This window comes from Stomoxys calcitrans, chromosome 1 (genome assembly GCF_963082655.1).
Source record: "Stomoxys calcitrans chromosome 1, idStoCalc2.1, whole genome shotgun sequence".
Classification (NCBI taxonomy): domain Eukaryota; kingdom Metazoa; phylum Arthropoda; class Insecta; order Diptera; family Muscidae; genus Stomoxys; species Stomoxys calcitrans.
The window spans coordinates 66,454,479-66,477,408 of record NC_081552.1 but is presented as its reverse complement, the minus strand read 5'-3'; the positions used below and the strand labels follow the sequence as shown (position 1 = coordinate 66,477,408).

Genomic DNA, 22,930 nt, shown 5'->3' with positions numbered 1-22,930 from the left:
ATATACTTCATAGGGTCGGAAATGGATATTTCGATGTGTTGCAAACGGAATGACAAAATGAATATACCCCCATCCTTCGGTGGTGGGTATAACAATTAGTTATTGTAAGCCTCACGACATACGAAACAAATATGGTTCAGGTCGGACTGTATTTAGATATAGCTGCCATATAGACCGATATTCCTATAAAAGCTGCATTTATTATCCGATTTCTCTGAAATTTAAAACGGTGAGTTGTTTTAGGCCTCTTGCCATCCCTCCTATATATGGTTTATGTTTATATGCAGGCTAAGGATCTGAAGCCCATAAAGACTGGATTTATTTCCCAAAATCGCTGAAATTTGAAACATTAAGTTGTTCTTTATCCCATAGAATGCGGATTTCACATGTTTTTAACTGTTTTTTTTTTTTCCAAAAGAGTTATATTATTACACAAATCTCATGGAACACTTAGTAATTTTTCTGCTTTGCATTCCCTACTCATGTTGATATCAGTTGGTTTTGCCTGATAGCCAAAATACTGTTCATGGCTCGTTAGCAAGCAGATAAAAAAGGTGGGCAACAAAGAGAAAGAGCAAAATTAAAGAGTTGCACAACTTGAGAGATACGGTCAGAGCATAGTGTGAATGAGACCTCTTTCAGTACTCTTTAATGAATCATACCACAAACCAAGCAACTAGTCTAGATAGCTGATGTTTGCATTGTATATATTATTTCATAAACAACCCAAACAAACCGAACGCCACTTGTTGTTATCAGTCTCAAGAGTACTAATCTCAGGGAAGGTTGTATGGAAGTTTAAACACGCACACGCAGTGGAATTGTTGAATGAAATAAAGTGAAATAATTGTTTTGACAGTCAGTTAAGTGTTAGCATCATAAGAGTCAAATATATAATTGGAATAACCAAAAAACAATCGGTTTTAAATAGATATGGCGTCATCTGATACCAGCAATGTACCAAAGTGGCTTGAAGGGCAATTATTTGAGGAAATATTAAAAGAAAATGTACCAAAATATAAAGAAATCAAAGAATTTAAAGCATATGCCGGTTTACCGGCCGGTGAAAACTATTCCACCATTATAACGCGTGTGGAGATTTGTGTGGAACTGCAGGGTGAGTATTGTAGTCAGACAATCAAGCTAAAGCTTGGCATTTAATTTAGTTGGGGCTTTGTTACTTGCTCTAAAACCTCATGTGAGGTATTACACTTTTATGTTGCCAAGGAATCACTGTTCACATCAATTATGTACTTTAATGATTACTCCGATGTAAATGCAAAAGGCACTCTGCGTGAAGAACTTGATATAATAAATTGCCATCAAATGGCTGAACTGCTTGCAGGTCGATTAAACCAAAAGGCCTTGATAAGGTCACCATTTGGAGGCAATGTCATCGGTACAATGAAAGTTGCTATGCATTGCATGACCATATAGAGGCCTTGGAATGGAAGGCCTCTAATATGCGGCATCTGGTTAAAAATAAAATACTATTCCCACACCTATACATGTCAACAAATCATAAAACATTACTTGTTCGAACACTCTGTGGAAGCGATAGAAAAGGGTAGAAAGGAGCATGACAATGCAGAATTCAATTTAAAGCAGTGTTACCAGTATTGGGAATATCTCCCCTATTTAAGGATTTATTTTCGAAAATGGGGACTACATTTTTGAGTTGGGACTGGAATTTTGGGGAGGAATTTTCTGTTAAAAAATTTGTATTCTACCATTACTATTTTTATTCCCACCACCATTGGATAGGGGAAAATTCATTTAGCCATTCCGTTTGCAACACACATATATAAAGGGTGATTTTTTTGAGGTTAGGATTTTCATGCATTAGTATTTGACAGATCACATTTCGAACCGAACACTGATTTTGGTAATAAAATTCAATGATTTGCAAGCGTTGCTCGTTAGTAAGTCTATTCATGATGAAATGTCAAAGCATACTGAGCATCTTTCTCTTTGACACCATGTCTGAAATCCCACGTGATCTGTCAAATACTAATGCATGAAAATCCTAACCTCAAAAAAATCACCCTTTATTTTGGGATCGTCGTAAAATTCTAAAGCGATTTAACGATGTCCATGTGTCTGTCCGTCCATCTATTCTAATTACTCAAGAGCCTTTAAAAATTGGACATTGAGCTGAAATTTGGCAGAGATACGTCTTTTTGCAGTACACAGATTAAGTTCTTGAACGGACCAAATCGGACCATATTTGGATAAGCTGCCATATAGACCGATCTGCCGGTTAAGTGTCTTAAGCTCATGAAAGCTTTATTTATAACCCGACTAGCTGACCCGGGCCCGCTCCGCTGCGCCTTCTTTTACTTTCTATGGGACAAAAGATTCCTTGGAATATTTATTTTCGACAATTAAAGATCTTCTCTCAAATACAATTTATTTAAACCCCATATTGCCATTGGCTTAAAAGGAGTTTACAGGATGAGACGTCCCCCAAACACATGACCCAAAAATAGGTTATCAAATTCGTTTTCTAATCTCAAATACCTTTCATTGGTATTGGCATGGTCGAAAAATTTTTTCCCTTTGGGGGTGTTTTGGGAAAGGGGTGATGCCCTGGATATCAAATTCGTATTCTACTCACAAATACCTTTATTTGAGCCCCATATTGTGATGGTTACTAACAAATTGCTGCTTGTGGGGTATTTTGGGAAAGGGGTAGACGACCAAAATATTGGTTCCGAAAATGGGTATAAATTCTTGCTCCACGTTGTCATTGTGGGTAAATATGGCCGATTTAGGGGTGTTTTGGGGAGTGGGGTGGTTCCCCAAATTCTAAGCCCTGAAAATATATCAGCAACGTGCTCTATTCTCATATACCTATATATCATTTATTTAAACCCCATATTGCCTTGCCCTCGAAATTGGATATCACATTCGTTTTCTAATCTTATTTAAACTCCTTATCGCAACAGTCAGCAAATATGTCCGGTTTGGGGTATTGGCCCTAAAAACTATGAATATTTAGTTCCACTCTCTTTAAGACCAAAATTGTCTTGGTGAACAAATACGTCCTACTTGAGGGTTGTTATGGTGGTGGGACGTCCGCTAGACAATTGGCCCCTAAAGTTGATATCAGATACGTGGTCCACTACCATATACCTTTAATTTGAGCCGCATAATTCCATAGTCGGCAAATATGACTAGCATGGGGGTGTTTTGGGGGATGGGCGGCCACTCAGTGAGTTGGCCTTGAAAATATATATTGGATTGGTGTTCCACTTTAAAACCCCTCTTATTTGAGCCTCTTATTGCAATAGTCAGAAAATACATACTATTTGGGTGGTGTTGTGGGTGTAGCGTGGTCATATAGACACTTTTCCCGAATATTGATATCAAATTCGTGCTTTACTACCAAAGACCTTTCATTTGAGCCCCATATTGCTATGGTCGTAAATTTGCCCCCTTTGGGGTATGTTTTTGGTGAGAGGCGGCCCCCCAAACACTTGGTCTTATATTTGGATATCTGATTCGTATTCTACATTCAAATACCTTTTATTGAAGCCCCATATTCCCATGGTCAGTAAATAAGTCTTGTTTGGGGGGTGTTTTGGAAAAGAAGTGGACCCCCGGAAACGTAGTCCCACATTTGGATATCAGATTCGTATTCTACTCGCAAATACCTTTCATTTGAGTCCCATATTGCCATGGTCGGTAAATATGTCCGATTTAGGGGTGTTGTGGGGCTTGGGGTGGTGCCCCTAGCACTTGGTCCGACAATTGGATATCAGATACGTTTTCTTATCTTAAATATCTTTCATTTGAGTCCCATATTGTCGTGATTGGTCTAATTATATGTTTGGTTGGTACCCCCTAGGTACCCCATCCAAAATTTGGATACCAAATTTTTATTTTTAGGGTACTATATGAGAGCACACAAAATTTCGATCAATCGCACCACCCATCTCTGAGATCTGGCGTTTCTGAAAATTAGGGTAATGGGGTCCGCCCCCCTTCAGGTATCAAAAAATGTAGTACCCTATTTTCACCACTGGGTCATTATGCACCATCTGTGAAAATTTCAAGAAAATCGGTTCAGTCGTTTCTGAGTCTATAGGAACACACAAACATACATAAAAACAAACAAACCTGCAAACAAACACAAATTTATTTTTATACACTCCACCATAGGATGGGGGGATACTAATTTCGTCATTCTGTTTGTAACTACTCGAAATATTCGTCTGAGACCCCATAAAGTATATATATTCTTGATCGTCGTGACATTTTATGTCGATCTAGCCATGTCCGTCCGTCTGTGCGTCCGTCCGTCTGTCTATCGAAGGCACGCTAACTTCCGAAGGAGTAAAGCTAGCCGCTTGAAATTTTGCACAAATACTTCTTATTAGTGTAGGTCGGTTGGTATTGTAAATGGGCCATATCGGTCCATGTTTTGATATAGCTGCCATATAAACCGATCTTGGGTCTTGACTTCTTGAGCCTCTAGAGGGCGCAATTCTTATCCGATTGGAATGAATTTTTCCACGTAGTATTTTGTTATGATATCCAACATTTATGCCAAGTATGGTTCAAATCGGTTCATAACCTGATATAGCTGTCATATAAACCTATCTGGGATCTTGACTTCTTGAGCCTCTAGAGGTCGCAATTATTATCCGATTTGCCTGAAATTTTGTACGACGGATCCTCTCTTGACCATAAACATGGTCTGAATCAGTCTATAGCCCAATACAGCTCCCATATAAATCGATCTCTCTATTTTACTTCTTGAGCCCCCAAAGGGCGCAATTCATATTCGAATTGGCTGACATTTTACACAGGTCTCCAACTTATAATCGGTTAACAAATGCGACTTCTAGAAGCTCAAGATGTCGAGATCGCAGATCGGTTTATATGGCAGCTATTTCAGGTTATCAACCGATTTGAACCATACATGGCACAGTTGTTGGATATTATAACAAATTACTACCGATAAGAATTGCGCACTCTAGAGGCTCAAAAAGTCAAGACCCAAGATCGATTTATTTGGCAGCTATATCAAAACACGGCTTTAAACCTTCGGAAGTTAACGTGCTTTCGACAGACAGACGGATGGACGGACGGACGGACAGACGGTCGGACAGACGGACGGACATGGCTAGATCGACATTAAATGTCGCGACGACCAAGAATATATACACTTTGTGGGGTCTCAGACGAATATTTTGAGTAGTTACAAACAGAATGATGAAATGAGTATACCCCCATCCTATGGTGGAGGGTATAAAAATCAGTTTGTGTTTGTTTGTTTGTTTGTTTGTTCCTTATAGACTCAACATACGTGTCCAATATTGTCTGAATAGATCTAGAGCTTGATACAACTCCCATATAAACCGATCTACCGATTTTGCTTCTTGAGCCCCTACAAGGCGCAATTCTTATCCGAATAGGTTGAAGTATTACACAATGACATTCAATTCATTTATGGTCCGAATCGGACAAAGTACTTGATATAGCTCAAATAAAATAACAGTTATTATTCATTATGGTTTATATGGCAGCTATATCAGGCTATGTACCGATATGAACCATAACTAGCACAGTTTTTTGAAATACTAAGCACAATTGTTAAAAGTCATAACACCTCATGCAAAGTTTCAGCCAATTAGGATGAGAATTGCGCCCTCTAGCGGCTGAAAAAACTAAGATCCAAGACCGGTTTATGTGGCAGCTATACCAGGTTGTGAAGCGATATGAAACATACTTAGCACAGTTGTTTGAAATGATACCAAAACACTACGTGCAAAATTGCAGCCAAATCGGGTAAGAATTGCTCCCTTTAAAAGCTGAAGAAGTCAAGACCCAAGAGCGGTTTATATGGCAGCTATATCAGGTTGTAAACTGATTTGAACCAAACTAAGCACAGTTGTTAAAAGTGATACCAAAACACCACGTGCAAAAATCGAAAAATCGAAACCACGTGCAAAGATCGGACGAGAATTGCGCACTTTAGAGGCTCAAGAAGTCAAGACTAAAAATTGGTTTTTATGGCAAGTATATCAAAACATGGACCGATTTGGTCCATTTACAATACCAACCGACCTACACCAAACAAAAGCATTTTCAAGCGGTTCGGTTCGGTTTAAAAGGTCCTGACGATCAAGAATATATATACTTTATGGGGTCTTAGACGAATATTTCGAGGTGTTACAAAAAGAATGAAAATATTGGTATACTCTATCCTATGGTGGAGGGTATACAAATTAAAATTGAACAACAAATGCAAACAAATTTAACAAGAAATCCAAGCAATTTTGGCAGCCTCAGTAATTTTTCAGAGTACCGAGGTGGCAAACATTACTAGCCTGCCAAAAAGGCGCCCGGACTACCTATAGCCTTGAAATTTTGCACACGAGCTCGCTAGCACTTATGCTCTAACCATTCCAAGAGATATCTCTACCCATTCTCACACAGCATATTTTGTATTAGTTTTCTCAATTTTCTCCCACTGTGCGACGTTTCATCATCTTCTCCGCATGTGTCCTGTCATGATACCTATACTAACCTCCTTTCAGTAATGCCTTGTCTTTTCATGATTTGAATCTCCCAATTGGATTTTCGCCGTCTTACCGACCGTTTCGCTGTTACACAGGGTTTCATGCGAAATTCGTCGCCAACGCCCTTGATTCGAACTGCGTCGACCCGAAAGGCTTCGGGTTAACCAAGTGTATTGACTGCAGTCCTCTGGCTTTCACCGCCAAATCACCTGCCCTTTCATTCCCCCATGGTTCGGCACCCAAACGATGCGGATTTTGCCATGCTCAGAGATGGCGTTAATCTCTCTGTTCTGTTCGAGACCTTATCGTCCTGGTTATTATTGCAGTTATGGCAATTTCACTATCCCTAAATTCCACCTCATGCATTCCGTGATCGCCCGGATTTCCGCCTGCAGGATTGTATTATGGCCAGGCAGTCTAAAACAGATCTCAGTCCCTGGATTCTCAATGTAGACGACCAGCCCCACTCTGTCCTCTAGCTTTGATCCATCCGTGTAACATGATCTATCAGATGGCAATACTAGGGTTCCGTCAATCCAAGACAGTGCCGCTGGCAGCAATGTCCCACACTCGATCTCAAGGTTCATCTCAGGTATCCAATCGGAAACCTCTTCCATTCCTTCCAGGTTCCTATAGTCGCCTCGATTATACCGCGATGATATGAGCTGCTTCCATCCTCAGTCCATTCTCCCATCGCCTTAAGTCTCATGCCCCAGTGGCTTCCTCACATTTAATCTGTATGTCAAAGGGTCGGATATCTAGAATAGTCTTCAGGTCTAAGGATTGGATCAGTGTGTCGGTCCGCACATTGCTAAAAGCCCCCTCGTTGTCAATGCATACCGCTATTGTGTACGTTTTTGCAACGAAGGATTCTTCTATTTTATTCACAACCTCGTGCAGGGGAGTCTCCACCGACCTTCCCTTGACATGGGCATGCTGTTTGTATTTGAGCAGTTCGCTGAATGTCCTACTCTTTATCATGGTATCCACAATACTTTCTATGGTTTTGAGTAGAAAGGACGTAAGGCTTATAGGTCTGTAGGTCTTTGGTGTCACATAACTTGCCTTGCTTGGGTATAAACACCACCTTTGCCTCCTGCCAGACTTTCGCAGTATATGCAAGTCTCAGGCACGCTGTTAATATATTGGCTAGGAAGGGTGCCAGATAGTCTGCCACTTTCTGTAGTAACGCCGGAAATATTCCATCAGGTCCGGGTGACTTAAAGGGTTGGAATCTCCTCAACGATTCCTTCACCATAAATTCCGTAATTATAAACCTTCGACCAACATCATTATTCCAAGATTCCGGTGTCTCCGTGAGTCCCTTCGTATCCTGTGGAAAATGGGTTTTTATCAAAAGCCTCAACATGTCCTCCACTGTCTCTGCTCTCATTCCCATGTCGTCTACTAACGTTTCAATTTGGACATGGGTTTTTGAGAGAATTTTTGTTCCGAGAAAAGCTTTCAGGAGTCACTTTTGCCGCTCTGGTTATCAAATTGTATTCCTTGAGCCGTGTGTAATACACATCCCAATAAACTTCCTCTTTTTTACGATATGCTCTGTTGAAAAGTCTGCGGACCTCTTTCCAATATTGTGAATCTCCCCGGTCATCCAGGGTTTTTCTTGGACTGATATCCTTTCTCGGGAGGCCAACTATTTTCGAAGGACCCCACCTGTTGACATTTTCGTCAATGTCTTCTATGCTTGGATAATCTAAAATATCTTGCCCTAAAATATCTTCTGAGTAGCCTTCCGAATTTTCTCCAGTTGGTTTTCAACTTATTCAGGAAGCTTAAACTGCATTGACTTTCCTGTCACTGCACTGCGTTATTTCATCGTATTAGGTTCTTTGCCTATCCTAATCTTCCGAATCGTTACAAAGTCGATAATGGTTCCATCGTCGGGTCCCTGTTCGTAAGTCTGTATTGAGTTTCCATTTCCTGTACTGCCTGGCGTTTCAATACTAGGATACTTATCTATCCTAGCCTTCCAAATCTTAAGTAACAATTAAAAATGCGTTAAGTTCGTCCGGGCCGAACTTTGGATACCCACCATCTTGGGTATATATTTAAACCACCTTTCATCAAAATTCACCGCATTTTGATAAAGTTGCATACCTTATGTCCCACAGCAGTTATATCGAAATATGATCCGATTTGGATCAAATACGAACAAGTCACTGTTCAATAGAGTATAATAAAATTTTGTTCTTTTTAGTAGCTATATCTAAAAATAAACCGATCTGAACCATATACAACATGGATATCGAAAAGCCTAACATAAGTCAATGTGTAAAATTTCAGTTAAATCCGATTAGAAATGCGCTCTTTTTGGGGCCACGACTTTAAATCGAGATATCGGTCTATATGGCAGCAATATGCAAATCTTGATCGATCTGGACCAAATTGCAGAAATATGTGGAGGGACATAACTTAACTCTCTGTCCAAATTTCTGCAACATATAAATGCGTCTTTTATGGCCCCAAAATCTAAATCCGAGAGATCGGTCTATATGGCAGCTATATCCAATCTGGACCGATCTGTGCCATAATGCAGAAGTATGTTAAGGGGCTTAACTTAACGCACTTTCCCAAGTTTCGGCGACATCGGACAATAAATGCGCATTTTATGGGCCTAAGACCCTAAATGGGAGGATCGGTCTATATGCAGCTATATCTATATCTGGACCGATCTGTGCAAGTTGACGAAGGATGCTGAAAGGCCTAACACAACTCACTGTCCCAAATTTCAGCAAAATCGGATAATAAATGTGGCTTTATGGGCCTAAGACCCTAAATCGGAGGATCGGTCTATATGGCAGCTATATCCAAATCTGGACCGATCTGGGCCAAATTGACGAAGAATGTTGAAAGGCCTAACACAACCCCCATCCTTCGGGTGTGGGTATAAAAAGGCTTCCTGGGAGCTGGTGATGGTACCATTGTTGGCTGCCTGTTGGACTCCTGTCGCTGCGCTGCCTAATGTTTCAATATTAGGATCTATACCTATCGTAGTCTTCCGAATCTTGAAGTCAGTGATGGGTCCGTCGTCGGGTCCTTGTTTGTCAGGCTGTGTTTGGTCTCTCGCAACTTCACTGCCTGATATTTTTGTATTAGAATGTTTGCTTATGATAGTCTTTCCAATATTCAGAGAGGCGGTGATTGTCTCGTCGTCAGCCCCCTTTTCGTTGGACGGTATTAAGTCACCTGCCATTGCACAACCTGATGTCTCAATATAAGAATTTCTGTCTATCCTAGTCTAGGAAATCAGGAAAAAGAACGCCTTGCTCCCATAGTGCGCCATGCCTTTAGTCTTAGCCAAACTCGTTAAGCTCACCACTGTGGAAACCTCCCACTTCTCTGCGACAAAACCTTGGGTTTGCTTGCCCAAGAATTCCAACATGCGTTCCGTCGCAAATTTACTGCCCCGTCCCTTGATGAAAACCGTCGCCTTTGTGACCTGGGGATATCCATCTTTCTTACCAGGGTGAGCTTTGCGCCCTCCCAGGGGGCATGGATACCTCTGACAAGCTGTTTAACTGTTTGTATCAATACGTTCCGCCGACGCAAAACGCAGCGAAAAGATGTCCCCTCTACACTCGCAGCTCATCATTTATATGGGTGGACCCTCTACAGAGTTCCAGACATGTTCGCAAATCTGCTCGTTAACCAGACCCTTCATTTGGGACCGATATTGAAGACTTCATAAGTATGACCTGACTTGTTGTGCTTCCTTGCCACTTTGGCGTAAGAGGGCGGCTCCTAACCATGCTAGCGACAATCTTCCCCTTCCGTGATGGATGTGGCCCCATTTTGGAAGTCTTAGTCCTCTATGAAGACAGGGGCCGTGCGCGCTTTTTTCGTTCCTATTCCAAATATGTCTACCTCCGCAGGAGACTGTCTGAAGTCTCCATTGAGGGATGGCTGGCTTGGATTTCCGAGAGTACTTGAAAGCGGGGAGCTCTTTTTCTTCTTCAGTATTTTAGCAGTATTATGCTCTTCGGGAGATCTGATTCTTTTTCCAGCTTCCGTATAAGTGCTTGGAATGTCAGTTCTATCCCTTCCAGCATCCTGCACTTTCGCCCAATTACGCTGCCGGTACATATTCCTCTGTCTCCTTTCGTCGTGACCCGGATTGCTTTCTCGGTCTGCTTGTGAGTTTAGCAAAGCCATTGCTCACTTCTGCCGTCATTCCGTTGCCCTCATCCTCGACTCGGCTGCGATGACTATTTCATTGACTCCGTCGCTAACCGAATCCGAGTCAGAAACACCACCTTTACTTAAAGGCTGGGGACGAACTGTGCATCCCTCTGGTTTATCCATCTCTTCCTAATTAATTTGTCTGACGACTAGTTGTGCGATTGAAGCATTACTCTCGACTACAGGTGCCAAGGCACCCACACCTATAGGAGGGGAGAACAACATGCTACTGTTTGAAGCCACCACCGCAGCTTTTGGGTCTTTGGAGTCCATTTCTTGCCTACTCCAAAAAGACTCTAAAATTTTTTCGTAATAGGTAGTACCTTTTCCGAGGTACGGATATTTTTTTTTTCCTTCGAAGAGCGAAATAAAAACACGTCCGCTCCACTCAAATAAATACCTCAAACTTACTTGATGAAGGTATGTTGAGGCATTTATTTGGCAAATGAAAGCTTGTAAAAGTATGTACACTTTATGTTGACGCTCACTGTAAGATTCTTATAAAACAAAAATCGACCAGATCCGAGAAAAATTAGTTGTCTGGTGGCTCAAGAAGCAAAATCTGGGCTATATCTATTTATAGAAATATATCGGCCGTATCTAGTTTGTATATTGGAGACAATGAGTGCACTATGAATAGTTAATTCCAGCCAAATTGGATAAATCTTAAGGTTCATAAGGGCTCAAAAAGCGAAATCTGAAAATGTTGGGGCATATTTGTATATTGAAGATAATTATTGTATTTAAGAACAATAGGAAAGTTTTTCAATAAAGAACATAACATTCTGGAATAATTTATGAAAACTTTATTTCAATCGATAGTACGGTCCGTATAATTTAATGTTTGTAGATTATTTCATGCAAATGTTGACCGTGACATCAAATGGTCCATCCGCTAAGCCCAATTTTTGCAAACTCTTTCCAATCTCACGAATAAATGCTTCAATGTTGTATTCCTATGCGTCAATTAAAGCGGGTTTGTGTGTATAGATATGGGCTTAAACATAGCCCCACAAAACATACTCTAAAAGCGTTAAATTGTATGATATTGGCGGCCAATTGACCGGTCCCGAATGTGAAATAAAATGTTCACCGAACTCGCCTCTTAATAAGTCCATTCTTATGCGTGTTGTGTGGCATGTGGCACCGTCTTGTTGAAACCACATTTCAAGTCAAGCTCTTGCATTTTGGGCAAAAAAAGTTGTATATCATCTCACGGCAGCGCTCACCACTTACACTCACGATTCGGATCATCTTTAAAGATGTACGGTCCAATGATGACTTTTTCTGGATGCATTGGTAACTCTTGCGATGCCTGTGGCGGATTTTCAATCCAAACTCGACAATTCGGCTTATTTACGTTCGCATTGAGCCAAAAATGAGCTTCGTCGGTGAAGAAGAAGAAAAGCGCGATGAACATTCTTAACAGAGCACGCATTTTGATAATTAAATTTAATAATTTGCAAGCTTTGTAAGATGATTCTTGGTTAAATTATAGACCAAACTGAAGATGTTTGATAGTGAACCAAAACAACGTGCGTGAGCTGTTTTTTAACAGGTGTTGTCAAAAAGATAAAAGCTGAAAAATCACCTTTAATATGTCCCATTTGCAGTAACCAGTGACCTATCCCATGTCAGCTGGTTGTACATACCGGATTGACCCATTGAGATCCTTAATCGGCGAGGGCTGCCGTCTTAGTGTATAACACACTACTACAACAACAACCTATATTAAAACAAGTAAGGAAGGGCTGAAGTCAGGCGACCTTTTGATACCCTACACCACATTGCATTTGCAGGCTAAGTCGTCAAATTTAAAATTTTCTTAAATTTGATTTTGTGAGAAGATCGATTGATAACTGGGTTAGCAAAGGCCTTAAAGTGAAAATCATGAGATGCATATATATGGGAGCTATATCTTTAATTGAAAAAATTCTGTGAAATTCATCAGTCATCAGAAGAGTTATAAGAAAAACCTTCGTGCCAAATTTTATGAAGATCTGTTAACAAATTACTATATTATTGTGTATTATTCAAATTGGACGAAAATATATATGGGAGCTATATTAAAATCTGAAACAATTTCTATTAAATTCAACAGTAATACTGGGAGTCACAAGGGAATCCTTTGTGCCAATTTTCGTGTGAATCGGTTAACAAATGACGAAATTATTGCAATATGAAATGAAATTAATTAATAATGTCGAGACTTATAGTAATGTCATGCAAAATTTCGTGAGAATCGGTTAACAAATAACGATATAATTGCAATTTAAGTCCAAATTGGACGAACATATATATGGGAGCTATATACAAATCTGAACCGATTTAACTGATTTTTTTCAAAAGCTTCGTCTCTAGGCCCAGGAAAATTCTTGTGCCGAATTTGAAGACGATCGGATGAAAATTGACAGGCAGAAAGACAGACGATAGCTAAATCGAATCAGAAAGTGGTTCTGTGTTCATCGGTATACATATCAATGGGTCTATCTCTCTTCCTTTTGGGTGTTACAAACAAATTCACCAAGTTATAACACCCTGTACCACAGTAGTGGTGTAGGGTATAAAAAGTATATGTTCAAAATGTAAAGCTGAAAGCTTTTTAGCTCGTACGCTCATGATTTTGACACACGGGGACACATATACTAAGAATTTCAAAATAATCAAAAATATATATCAAATAGCGAAATCTATTTTTTGAGGCTGTGAGTATAAAAAAGATTTTCCGCCTTAAATTTTGGTCTTGGCAAGTCACAAATATTGAAAATATGGACTGGCCCGACAATTATTGGACCATTTCTAGTTATTCCGTTACAATTACATTAGCTACTAAAAGATAACTATTCCAATAGGAAACTGCACCTCGTTAAACACAGGGGATTTAATAATAATTGATGTTATTGCTTTGTCTATTAATTATTGTGTTTTTGCGTTTTTATGAAGAAGGGTGGCCACCGTAGCGCAGAGGTTAGCATGTCCGGATATGACGCTGAACGCCTGGGTTCAAACCCCGGCGTGAACATCAAAAGAATGTTCAGCGGTGGGCATTCCCTTACTAATGCTGGCTACATTTGTGAGGTACTTTGCCATGTAAAAACTTCTCCCCAAAGAGGTGTCGCGCTGCTGCACGCCGTTCGGAATCGGCTATAAAAAGGAGGCTTCTAACCATTGAGCTTAAATATGACGAACAGCACTCATTTATATGTGAGAAGTTCGCCCCTGTTCCTTAGGGGAATGTTCATGGGCAAATTTGCATTTGCATGAACTAAAAATGTGTATTTTACCCTTAGAAATGAATATATAGGAACAAGTCAAAAGCTGACTTTTACCCTTTTAGTTACCTTTGAGGACGAATGGGTTATATATGTCCCTTCAGTGTAGGTAGTGTAAAGGTAAAAGTATATCACCAAATCAATGTATATAGAAATCTACTGACAGAAGAGGCATTGACACCAATAACAATTAAAATTTAGCTCTCTAGTCTTCCAAGTCTTCGAAAAGAGACATTTTAAATTAATGAAAACAAGTAAAAGCGTGTTAAGTTCGGCCGGGCCGAATCTTATATACCCTCCACCATGGATCGCATTTGTCGAGTTCTTTTTCCGGCATCTCTTCTTAGGCAAAAAAAGGATATAAGAAAAGATTTGCTCTGCTATTAGAGCGATATCAAGATATGGTCCGGTTTGGACCACAATTAAATTATATTTTGGAGACCTGTGTAAAATGTCAGCCAATTCGAATAAGAACTGCGCCCCTTGTGGGCTCAAGAAGTAAAATAGAGAGATCGATTTATATGGGTATCGGCCTATAGACCAATTCAGACCATAATAAACACGTATGTTAATGGTCATGAGAGAATCCGTCGTACAAAATTTCAGGCAAATCGGATAATAATTGCGACCTCAAGAGGCTCAAGAAGTCAAGATCCCAGATCGGTTTATATGGCAGCTATATCAGGTTATGAACCCACTTGTAATTTATTTGACATAGTTGTTGAAAGTAACAATAACAAGTAAAAGCGTGCTAAGTTCGGCCGGGCCGAATCTTATATACCCTCCACCATGGATCGCATTTGTCGAGTTCTTTTCCCGGCATCTCCTCTTAGGCAAAAAGGGATATTAGAAAAGATTTGCTCTGCCACAATTAAATTAAATTTATGTTGGAGACCTGTGTAAAATGTCAGCCAATGCGAATAAGAATTGCGCCCTTTGGGGGCTCAAGAAGTAAAACAGAGAGATCGATTTATATGGGAGCTGTATCGGGCTATAGACCGATTCAGACCATAATAAATACGTATGTTGATGGTCATGAGAGAATCCGTCGTACAAAATTTCATTCCAATCGGACAAGAATTGCACACTCTAGAGGCTCAAGAAGTCAAGACCCAAGATCGGTTTATATGACAGCTATATCAGGTTATGGTCCGATTTGAACCATACTTGGCACAGTTGTTGGATATCATAACAAAACACGTCGTGTCAAAATTCATTCAAATTGTATAAGAATTGCGCCCTCTGGAGGCTCAAGAATTCAAGACCCAAGATCGGTTTATGTGACAGCTATATCAGGTTATGAAACGATTTGAACCATTCTTGGCACAGTTGTTGGATATCATAACAAAACACGTCGTGCAAAATTTCATTGCAATCGGATAAGAATTGCGCACTCTAGAGGCTCAAGAAGTCAAGACCCAAGATCGGTTTATATGGCAGCTATATCAGGTTATTGACCGATTTAAACCATACTTGGCATAGTTGTTGGATATCATAACGAAACACGTCGTGCAACATTTCATCCTAATCGGATAAGAATTGCGCACTCTAGAGGCTCAAGAAGTCAAGACCCAAGATCGGTTTACATGGCAGCTATATCAGGTTATGGATCGATTTGAACCATACTTGGCACAGTTGTTGGATATCATAACAAAACACGTCGTGCGAAATTTCATTCCAATCGGATAAGAATTGCGCACTCTAGAGACTCAAGAAGTCAAGACCCAAGATCGGTTTATATGGCAGCTATATCAAAACATGGACCGATATGGCCCATTTACAATACCAACCGACCTACACTAATAAGAAGTATTTGTGCAAAATTTCAAGCGGCTAGCTTTACTCCTTCGGAAGTTAGCGTGCTTTCGACAGACAGACGGACGGACGGACAGACGGACGGACATGGCTAGATGGACATAAAATGTCGCGACGATCAAGAATATATATACTTTATGGGGTCTTAGACGAATATTTCGAGTAGTTACAAACAGAATGACGATATTAGTATACCCCCCATCTTATGGTGGAGGGTATAAAAAACGTCGTGCAAAATTTCATTCAAATTGGATAAGAATTGCGCCCTCTAGAGGCTCAAGAAGTCAAGACCCAAGATCGGTTTATATGGCAGCTATATCAAAACATGGACCGATATGGCCCATTTACAATACCAACCGACCTACACTAATAAGAAGTATTTGTGCAAAATTTCAAGCGGCTAGTTTTACTCCTTCGGAAGTTAGCGTGCTTTCGACAGACAGACGGACGGACGGGCGGACAGACGGACGGACATGGCTAGATCGACATAAAATTCCACGACGATCAAGAATATATATACTTTATGGGGTCTCAGACGAATATTTCGAGTACTTACAAACAGAATGACGAAATTAGTATACCCCCCATCTTATGGTGGAGAGTATAAAAAGTAATGCAAATTTTTTTTTTGACATCTTACCACAACGAAACTGGAAAACTATTTGCAATGTTTATGACCTAATTTCATACCCTCATTAATTCTCTATCGAATAAATGCAAATTTTTAAAAATCCATTATTAAATGTGGATTTTAGAGTACAATTTCAAAATGGGACATATATGTCCCATTCGTCGTCAGTGGGTTAAAAAATCCGAATCAAATTTCGAGCAAATAAGTTCAAACTGTAATAACTACTGTAGACCAAAATCTGACGAACATGAAGAGGGTGATTTTTCAGCTATTGTATATTTGCCAACACTGGTTAAAACAGTTGTTTCACTGTCAATCATCTTTAATTGAGTCTCTAATTTAAATATGAATCGTCATACAAACGAGAAACGCTTGCAAATTATTGAAATTTTATTATCATAATGCGTGCTCTGCTATGAAAGTACATCTTGCATTATATGGAAGAAGCTAATTTTTGGCTCAATGAGTACGTAAATAGGCAGAATTTGGATTTTGGAGTGAAAATCAGCCAGAAGCATTGCAAGCGCTACTAATGCATCCGGAAAAAGTCACAGTTTGGTGCGGTTTATGGGCTGGTGACATCAATGGACCGTACTTCTTCAAAGACGATGCGAATCGTAACGTTACTGTGATGGTGAGCACTACCGTAAGATGTTATCGAACTTTGTTTTGTCCAAAATGCAAAAGCTTGCATGAAATGTGGTTTCAACAAGTAGGTACCACATGCCACACAGCACGCGTATATGGACTTATTAAGAGGCGAGTTCCGTGAACATTTTTATACTTTTATACTTAAGTAACAAGTATTATAAAAAGGCGTTAAGTTCCGCCAGGCCGAACTTTGGATACCTACCACCTCGGGTATATATCTCAATCACCTTTCGTCAAAATCCGGTCAAAAATGCATACCTTATGCACCATAGCAGCTATATCGAAATATGTTCCGATTTGGACCAAATACTGAAAAGTACAAGTCATTGTTCAATTGTGTATAACAAAACACTAATCTTTTAGTAGCTATATCTAAAAATAAACCGATATGAACCATATACGACACCAATGTCGAAAAGCCTTACATAAGTCACTGTGTCACATTTCAGTAAAATCGCATTATAAATGCGCCTTTTATGGGACCAAGACTTTAAATCGAGATATCGGTTCACATGGCAGCTATATCCAAATCTGGGCCAATTTTGGTAAAGTTGCAGAAAAATGTCGAAGAGCCTAACACAATGCACTGCCCTAAATTTCGGTCTATATGGCAGGTATATTCAAATCTAGACCGATCTGTGCCAAATTAAAGAAGAATCTCGAAGGGTCCAACACAACTTACTGTCCCAAATTTCGGCGACATCGGACAATAAATACGCCTTTTATGGGCTCAAAGGCTTAAATCGAGAGATCGGTCCATATGGCAGCTATATCCAAATCTGGACCGAGCTGTGCCATATTGCAGAAGTATGTCGAGGGGCTTAACTTAACAAACCGTCCCAAATTTTGGCGACAAGGGATAATAAATGAGTCATTTTTGGGCCCAAAGCCTTAAATCGAGAGATCGGTCTATATGGCAGCTATATCCAAATCCGGACCGATCTGGGCCAAACTTAAGAGAGATATCGAAGGCGCTAACACAACTCACTGATCCAAATTTCAGAAAAATCGGATAATGAATGTGGGTTTTATGGGCCTAAGGCCCTAAATTGGCGGATCGGTCTATATGGGGGCTATATCAAGATAAAGTCCGATATAGCCCATTTTTAAACTTAACCTGTTTATGGACAAAAAAAGAACCTGTGCAAAATTTCAGCTCAATATCTCTATTTTGAAAGACTGTATGGTGATTTCAACAGACAGACAGACGGACGGACATGGCTAGATCGTCTTAGATTTTTATGCTGCTCAAGAATATGTATGCTTTATAGGATCGGAAATAGATATTTCGATGTGTTGCAAATGGAATGACATAATGAATATACCCCTATCCTTCGGTGGTGGGTATAAAAACTTTGTTTGTCAAAGAATTTTTCATATATTTATTAATATAACATAATTGTCCTTAAAACTTTCTTATTGTCCTCTATTTGCAGACGGTTCGACAACAACCAAATTCTTTATTCTCAAGACTGCCCATGAGTCTGAATTGTATAAAGAACTAAGCGAGGGTACCGACTGCTTTCAATATGAGCCTGTAGTATATGATGAAATTATTCCAGCTTTTGAAAAACTCTATGAAGATGCTGGAAAAGATGTACGCTTTGGAGCAAAGTATTTCAAATTAGCCACAAAGAAAGGCCATCTACTGCTAGAGGATTTGAGGCAGAGAAACTTTAAAAATGGCAGTCGCTTGGAAGGTCTCGATATTAAACATGCCAAACAGGTGCTAAAGAAAATGGCCGAATGGCATGCTGCCTCAGCGGTGCATAAAGAGAACATAGGCAAATATGATGATGGTTATATCATAGGAGCCTATAAAGACGGATTACGCAAAGCAATAAGCATATTTTTTGAGGGCATGACCAAGTATATGCTGAGGTGTTTGCATTTGTATGAAAACCCAGAAGAGTATAGGGAAAAAATTGTAAGTAGAAACCGCTTGGGAAATGAACAATACAGACATGTTCTTAAATTTTAATTTCCTGGTATTTGTTCCTCCCAGGAAAAGGTCTTGCTTTGTGTTATCGATGAACTCTGGAAGGCCTCTATTGTGGATGACAACGATTTTAATGTGTTAAATCATAGCGATTGCTGGACCAATAACATTATGTTCCAATATGATGAAGACGCTCAACTTCTGGATACCTATTTTGTGGATCATGCAATGCCAAAATATGGCTCACCTGCTCAAGATTTGACTTATTTTATTTTATCATCCTTACAAGCAGATATTAAAATCAAACAATTTGATCATTTGATACAATATTATCATGAGAATTTAGTGGAAAATTTGGAATTATTGAAGTATCCCAAGGAGAAGCCTTCTTTGAAGGATATTCACTTAATGTTACATAAGTATCGCATATGGGGTAAGTAAGGGATAACATTTCCGAATTCTTTTGGGTTAACCATTTTTGGTTTTTTTAGGTTTCACTACCACTGTGGGTGTTTTGGCTGTTGCTCTAATGGATTCTTCAGAAATGTCCACTTTTGACAATTTCTTGGGTGAAAGTGAAGATGGTGATAAATTCAAATTGATGATGTTCACAAACAAACGTTATATACAACACTTGAATGTCATACTACCTTGGTTGCTCAATCGAGGTGGCTTGGACTTTTAAAAGCCCCAACGTTGAATTGAAGTTTTCTAAAATTAGGACTTACATTTACGGTATTACTAAAAAATTTTAATTTATTAAAAACAATAACTGGCCCGGTGTGCTTCGCTACACCCTTAAGTAGCTATTTAAAAATAAATACTTCTTTAAATGTTATGAAGCTGATGCCCATAGAGATGGGTCTTTCACCGATCTACAATACTTTATATGTACATCGTATGTGTTTTTCAAATAAATACTATAGCCGATATAAAGTTTAAAAGTCTCACAGGACCTTACTTGATCAACGTTATTATAAATTTGGGAGTATGATCTGTATTCTTCTATCAAAGTCCCTTATGGATAGAATCGAAATGATTCCAGAAAAAAAAGTTACAACTATACGAGACAACAATTTTTAAAAGAAATTTTTTTCGACAAACGAACACACACTTGGGTTTTGGCCTGCATTCTGTGACAATTTCATGAAAATCGATTTAGCCGTTTTTGAGTCTTAGTGTAACAAAAAGACTCAAAAACGGCTAAATCGATTTTCATGAAATTGTCACAGAATGCAGGCCAAAACCCAAGTGTGAATAACACAAAACCCCTGTAACGGACATCAAGGCCCTTCGGAACAGTATGGGACTTAAATTAATGGTGATTTCGATTGTCCAAGAAAGCGTAGGTAGCATTTTTTCGAAATGTTGCACTGCCATCGAATTGTTTAGTTCGTTTGTCGAAAAAAATTTCTTTTAAAAATTGTTGTCTCGTATAGTTGTAACAAATTATCAAACAAAGTTACTCATTGACACTATAAAATAAAAGAAGAAGAATATGTAATGTTTTTGAGTCTACAAAAACAAACTGTTTTTATACCCACCACCGAAGGATGGGGGTATATTCATTTTGTCATTCCGTTTGCAACACATCGAAATATCCATTTCCGACCCTATAAAGTATATATATTCTTGATCAGCGTAAAAATCTAAGACGATCTAGCCATGTCCGTCCGTCTGTCCGTCTGTCTGTTGAAATCACGCTACAGTCTTTAAAAATAGAGATATTGAGCTGAAATTTTGCACAGATTCTTTTTTTGTCCATAAGCAGGTTAAGTTCGAAGATGGGCTATATCGGACTATATCTTGATATAGCCCCCATATAAACCGATCCGCCGATTTAGGGTCTTAGGCCCATAAAAGCTACATTTATTATCCGATTTTGTTGAAATTTGGGGCAGTGAGTTGTGTTAGGCCCTTCAACATCCTTTGTCAATTTGGCTTAGATCGGTCCAGATTTGGATATAGGTGCCATATAGACCGATCCTCCGATTTAGGATCTAAGGCCCATAAAAGCCACATTTATGGTTCGATTTCGCTAAAATTTGGGACAGTGAGTTGACTTAGGCCCTTTGACATGTTTCTTTAATTTGGTCCAGATCGGTTCAGATTTGAATATAGCTGCCATATAGACCGATCCTCCGGTTTAGGGTCTCAGGCCCAGAAGAGCCACATTTATTATCCGATTTTTATGAAATTCGGGACAGTGAATTGTGTAAGGCCCATCGACATCCTTCGTTAATTTGGCTCAGATCGGTTCAGATTTGGATATAGCTGCCATATAGATCGATTCTCCGATTTATGGTGTAAGGCCCATAATAGCCACATTCTTTATCCGATTTTGCTGAAATTTGGGACAGTGAGTTGTGTTAGGCCCTTTGACATATTTCTTCAATTTGGTCCAGATCGGTTCAAATTTGGATATAGCTGCCATATAGACCGATTTCTTGATTTATGGTTTTGGGCCCATAAAATGCTCATTTATTGCCCGATGTCCGAAATTTGGAACAGTGAGTTAAGTTAATCCCCTTGACATACTTCTGCGATATCGCACAGATCGGTCCAGATTTGAATATAGCAGCCATATAGACCGATATCTAGGTTTTAGGTTTTGGGGCCATAAAAGACGCATTTATTGTCCGATGTCGCTTAAATTTGAGACAGTGAGTTTGGTTAGGCTCTTCGACGTCCTTCTTAAATTTTGCCCAGATCGGTCCAGATTTGGATATAGCTGCCATATAGACCGATCTCTGGATTTAAGGTTTAGGGCCCATAAAAGAGGCATTTATTGTCCGATTTCGCCGAAATTTGGGAAAGTGGTTAGTGTTACGCTCTTCGACATGTTTATGCAACTTGGCCCAAATCGGTCCAGATTTGGATATAGCTGCCATGTAGACCGATTCAAAGTCAAAGTCATGGCCCCATAAAATGCGCATTTATAATCCGATTTCACTGAAATTTGACACAGTGACTTATGTTCGGCTTTTCGACATCCGTGTCGTATAAGTTCAGATCGGTATGAGGTATATGAGTATAAGGTATGAAATTTTCACCTAATTTTGATGAAAGGTGGTTTACATATGTACCCGAGGTGGTGGGTATCCAAAGTTCGGCCCGGCCGAACTTAACGCCTTTTTACTTGTTTTTAAAAGAAATCATTTAAAAAGCCGTTGGTTACCCACCACCTCGGGTATATATGTATGTAAACCACCATTCGTCATAGTCCGGTGAAATATGCATATGTTATGCCCCAATAATAGCTATATCGAAATATGGTGCGATTTGGACCTAATTCGGCACGAACATAGTGGCCTATAGGAACAAGTCATTGTTAAATTTTGTAAAACAAAATGTTGGTCTTTTTATACCCACCACCGAAGGATGGGGGTATATTCATTTTGTCATTTCATTTGCAACACATCGAAATATCCATTTCCGACCCTATAAAGTATATATATTCTTGATCAGCATAAAAATCTAAGACGATCTAGACATGTCCGTCCGTCTGTCTGTTGAAATCACGCTACAGTCTTTAAAAATAGAGATATTGAGCTGAAATTTTGCACAGATTCTTTTTTTTTGTCCATAAGCAGGTTAAGTTCGAAGATGGGCTATATCGGACTATATCTTGATATAGCCCCCATATAGACCGATCCGCCGATTTAGGGTCTTAGGCCCATAAAAGCCACATTTGTTATCCGATTTCGCTGAAATTTGGGACAGTGAGTTGTGTTAGGCCCCTCAACATCCTTCGTTAAATTCGCCCAGATCGGTTCAGAATTGGATATTGGATAGACCGATCCTCCGGTTTAGGGTCTTAGGCCCACAAAAGCCACATTTATTATTCGATTTTGATGAAATTCGGGACAGTGAGTTGTGCAAGGCCCATCGA

The 22,930-nt window shown here is 39.5% G+C and overlaps 1 protein-coding gene across 1 annotated transcript; it reads left to right on the top strand.

Annotated features, from left to right (window-relative positions):
• The first annotated feature begins 773 nt into the window (after positions 1 to 773).
• LOC106095177 (uncharacterized) lies at positions 774 to 19,912 on the top strand. Its single transcript, XM_013262424.2, has 5 exons — positions 774 to 862; positions 932 to 1,117; positions 18,536 to 19,026; positions 19,105 to 19,471; positions 19,530 to 19,912. The coding sequence occupies exons 2-5, from the start codon at positions 934 to 936 to the stop codon at positions 19,721 to 19,723; spliced, it is 1,236 nt and encodes a 411-aa protein (XP_013117878.2). The 5' UTR covers positions 774 to 862; positions 932 to 933; the 3' UTR covers positions 19,724 to 19,912.
• Positions 19,913 to 22,930: the final 3,018 nt, after the last annotated feature.

Excerpts from the sequence above, each read along its gene's own strand:
- LOC106095177 (XM_013262424.2), top strand. The coding sequence starts at position 934 with ATGGCGTCATCTGATACCAGCAATGTACCAAAGTGGCTTGAAGGGCAA. Across the intron at positions 19,027-19,104 it reads AAGAGTATAGGGAAAAAATT|GAAAAGGTCTTGCTTTGTGT; the intron begins GTAAGTAGAAAC and ends TGTTCCTCCCAG. Across the intron at positions 19,472-19,529 it reads ACATAAGTATCGCATATGGG|GTTTCACTACCACTGTGGGT; the intron begins GTAAGTAAGGGA and ends TGGTTTTTTTAG.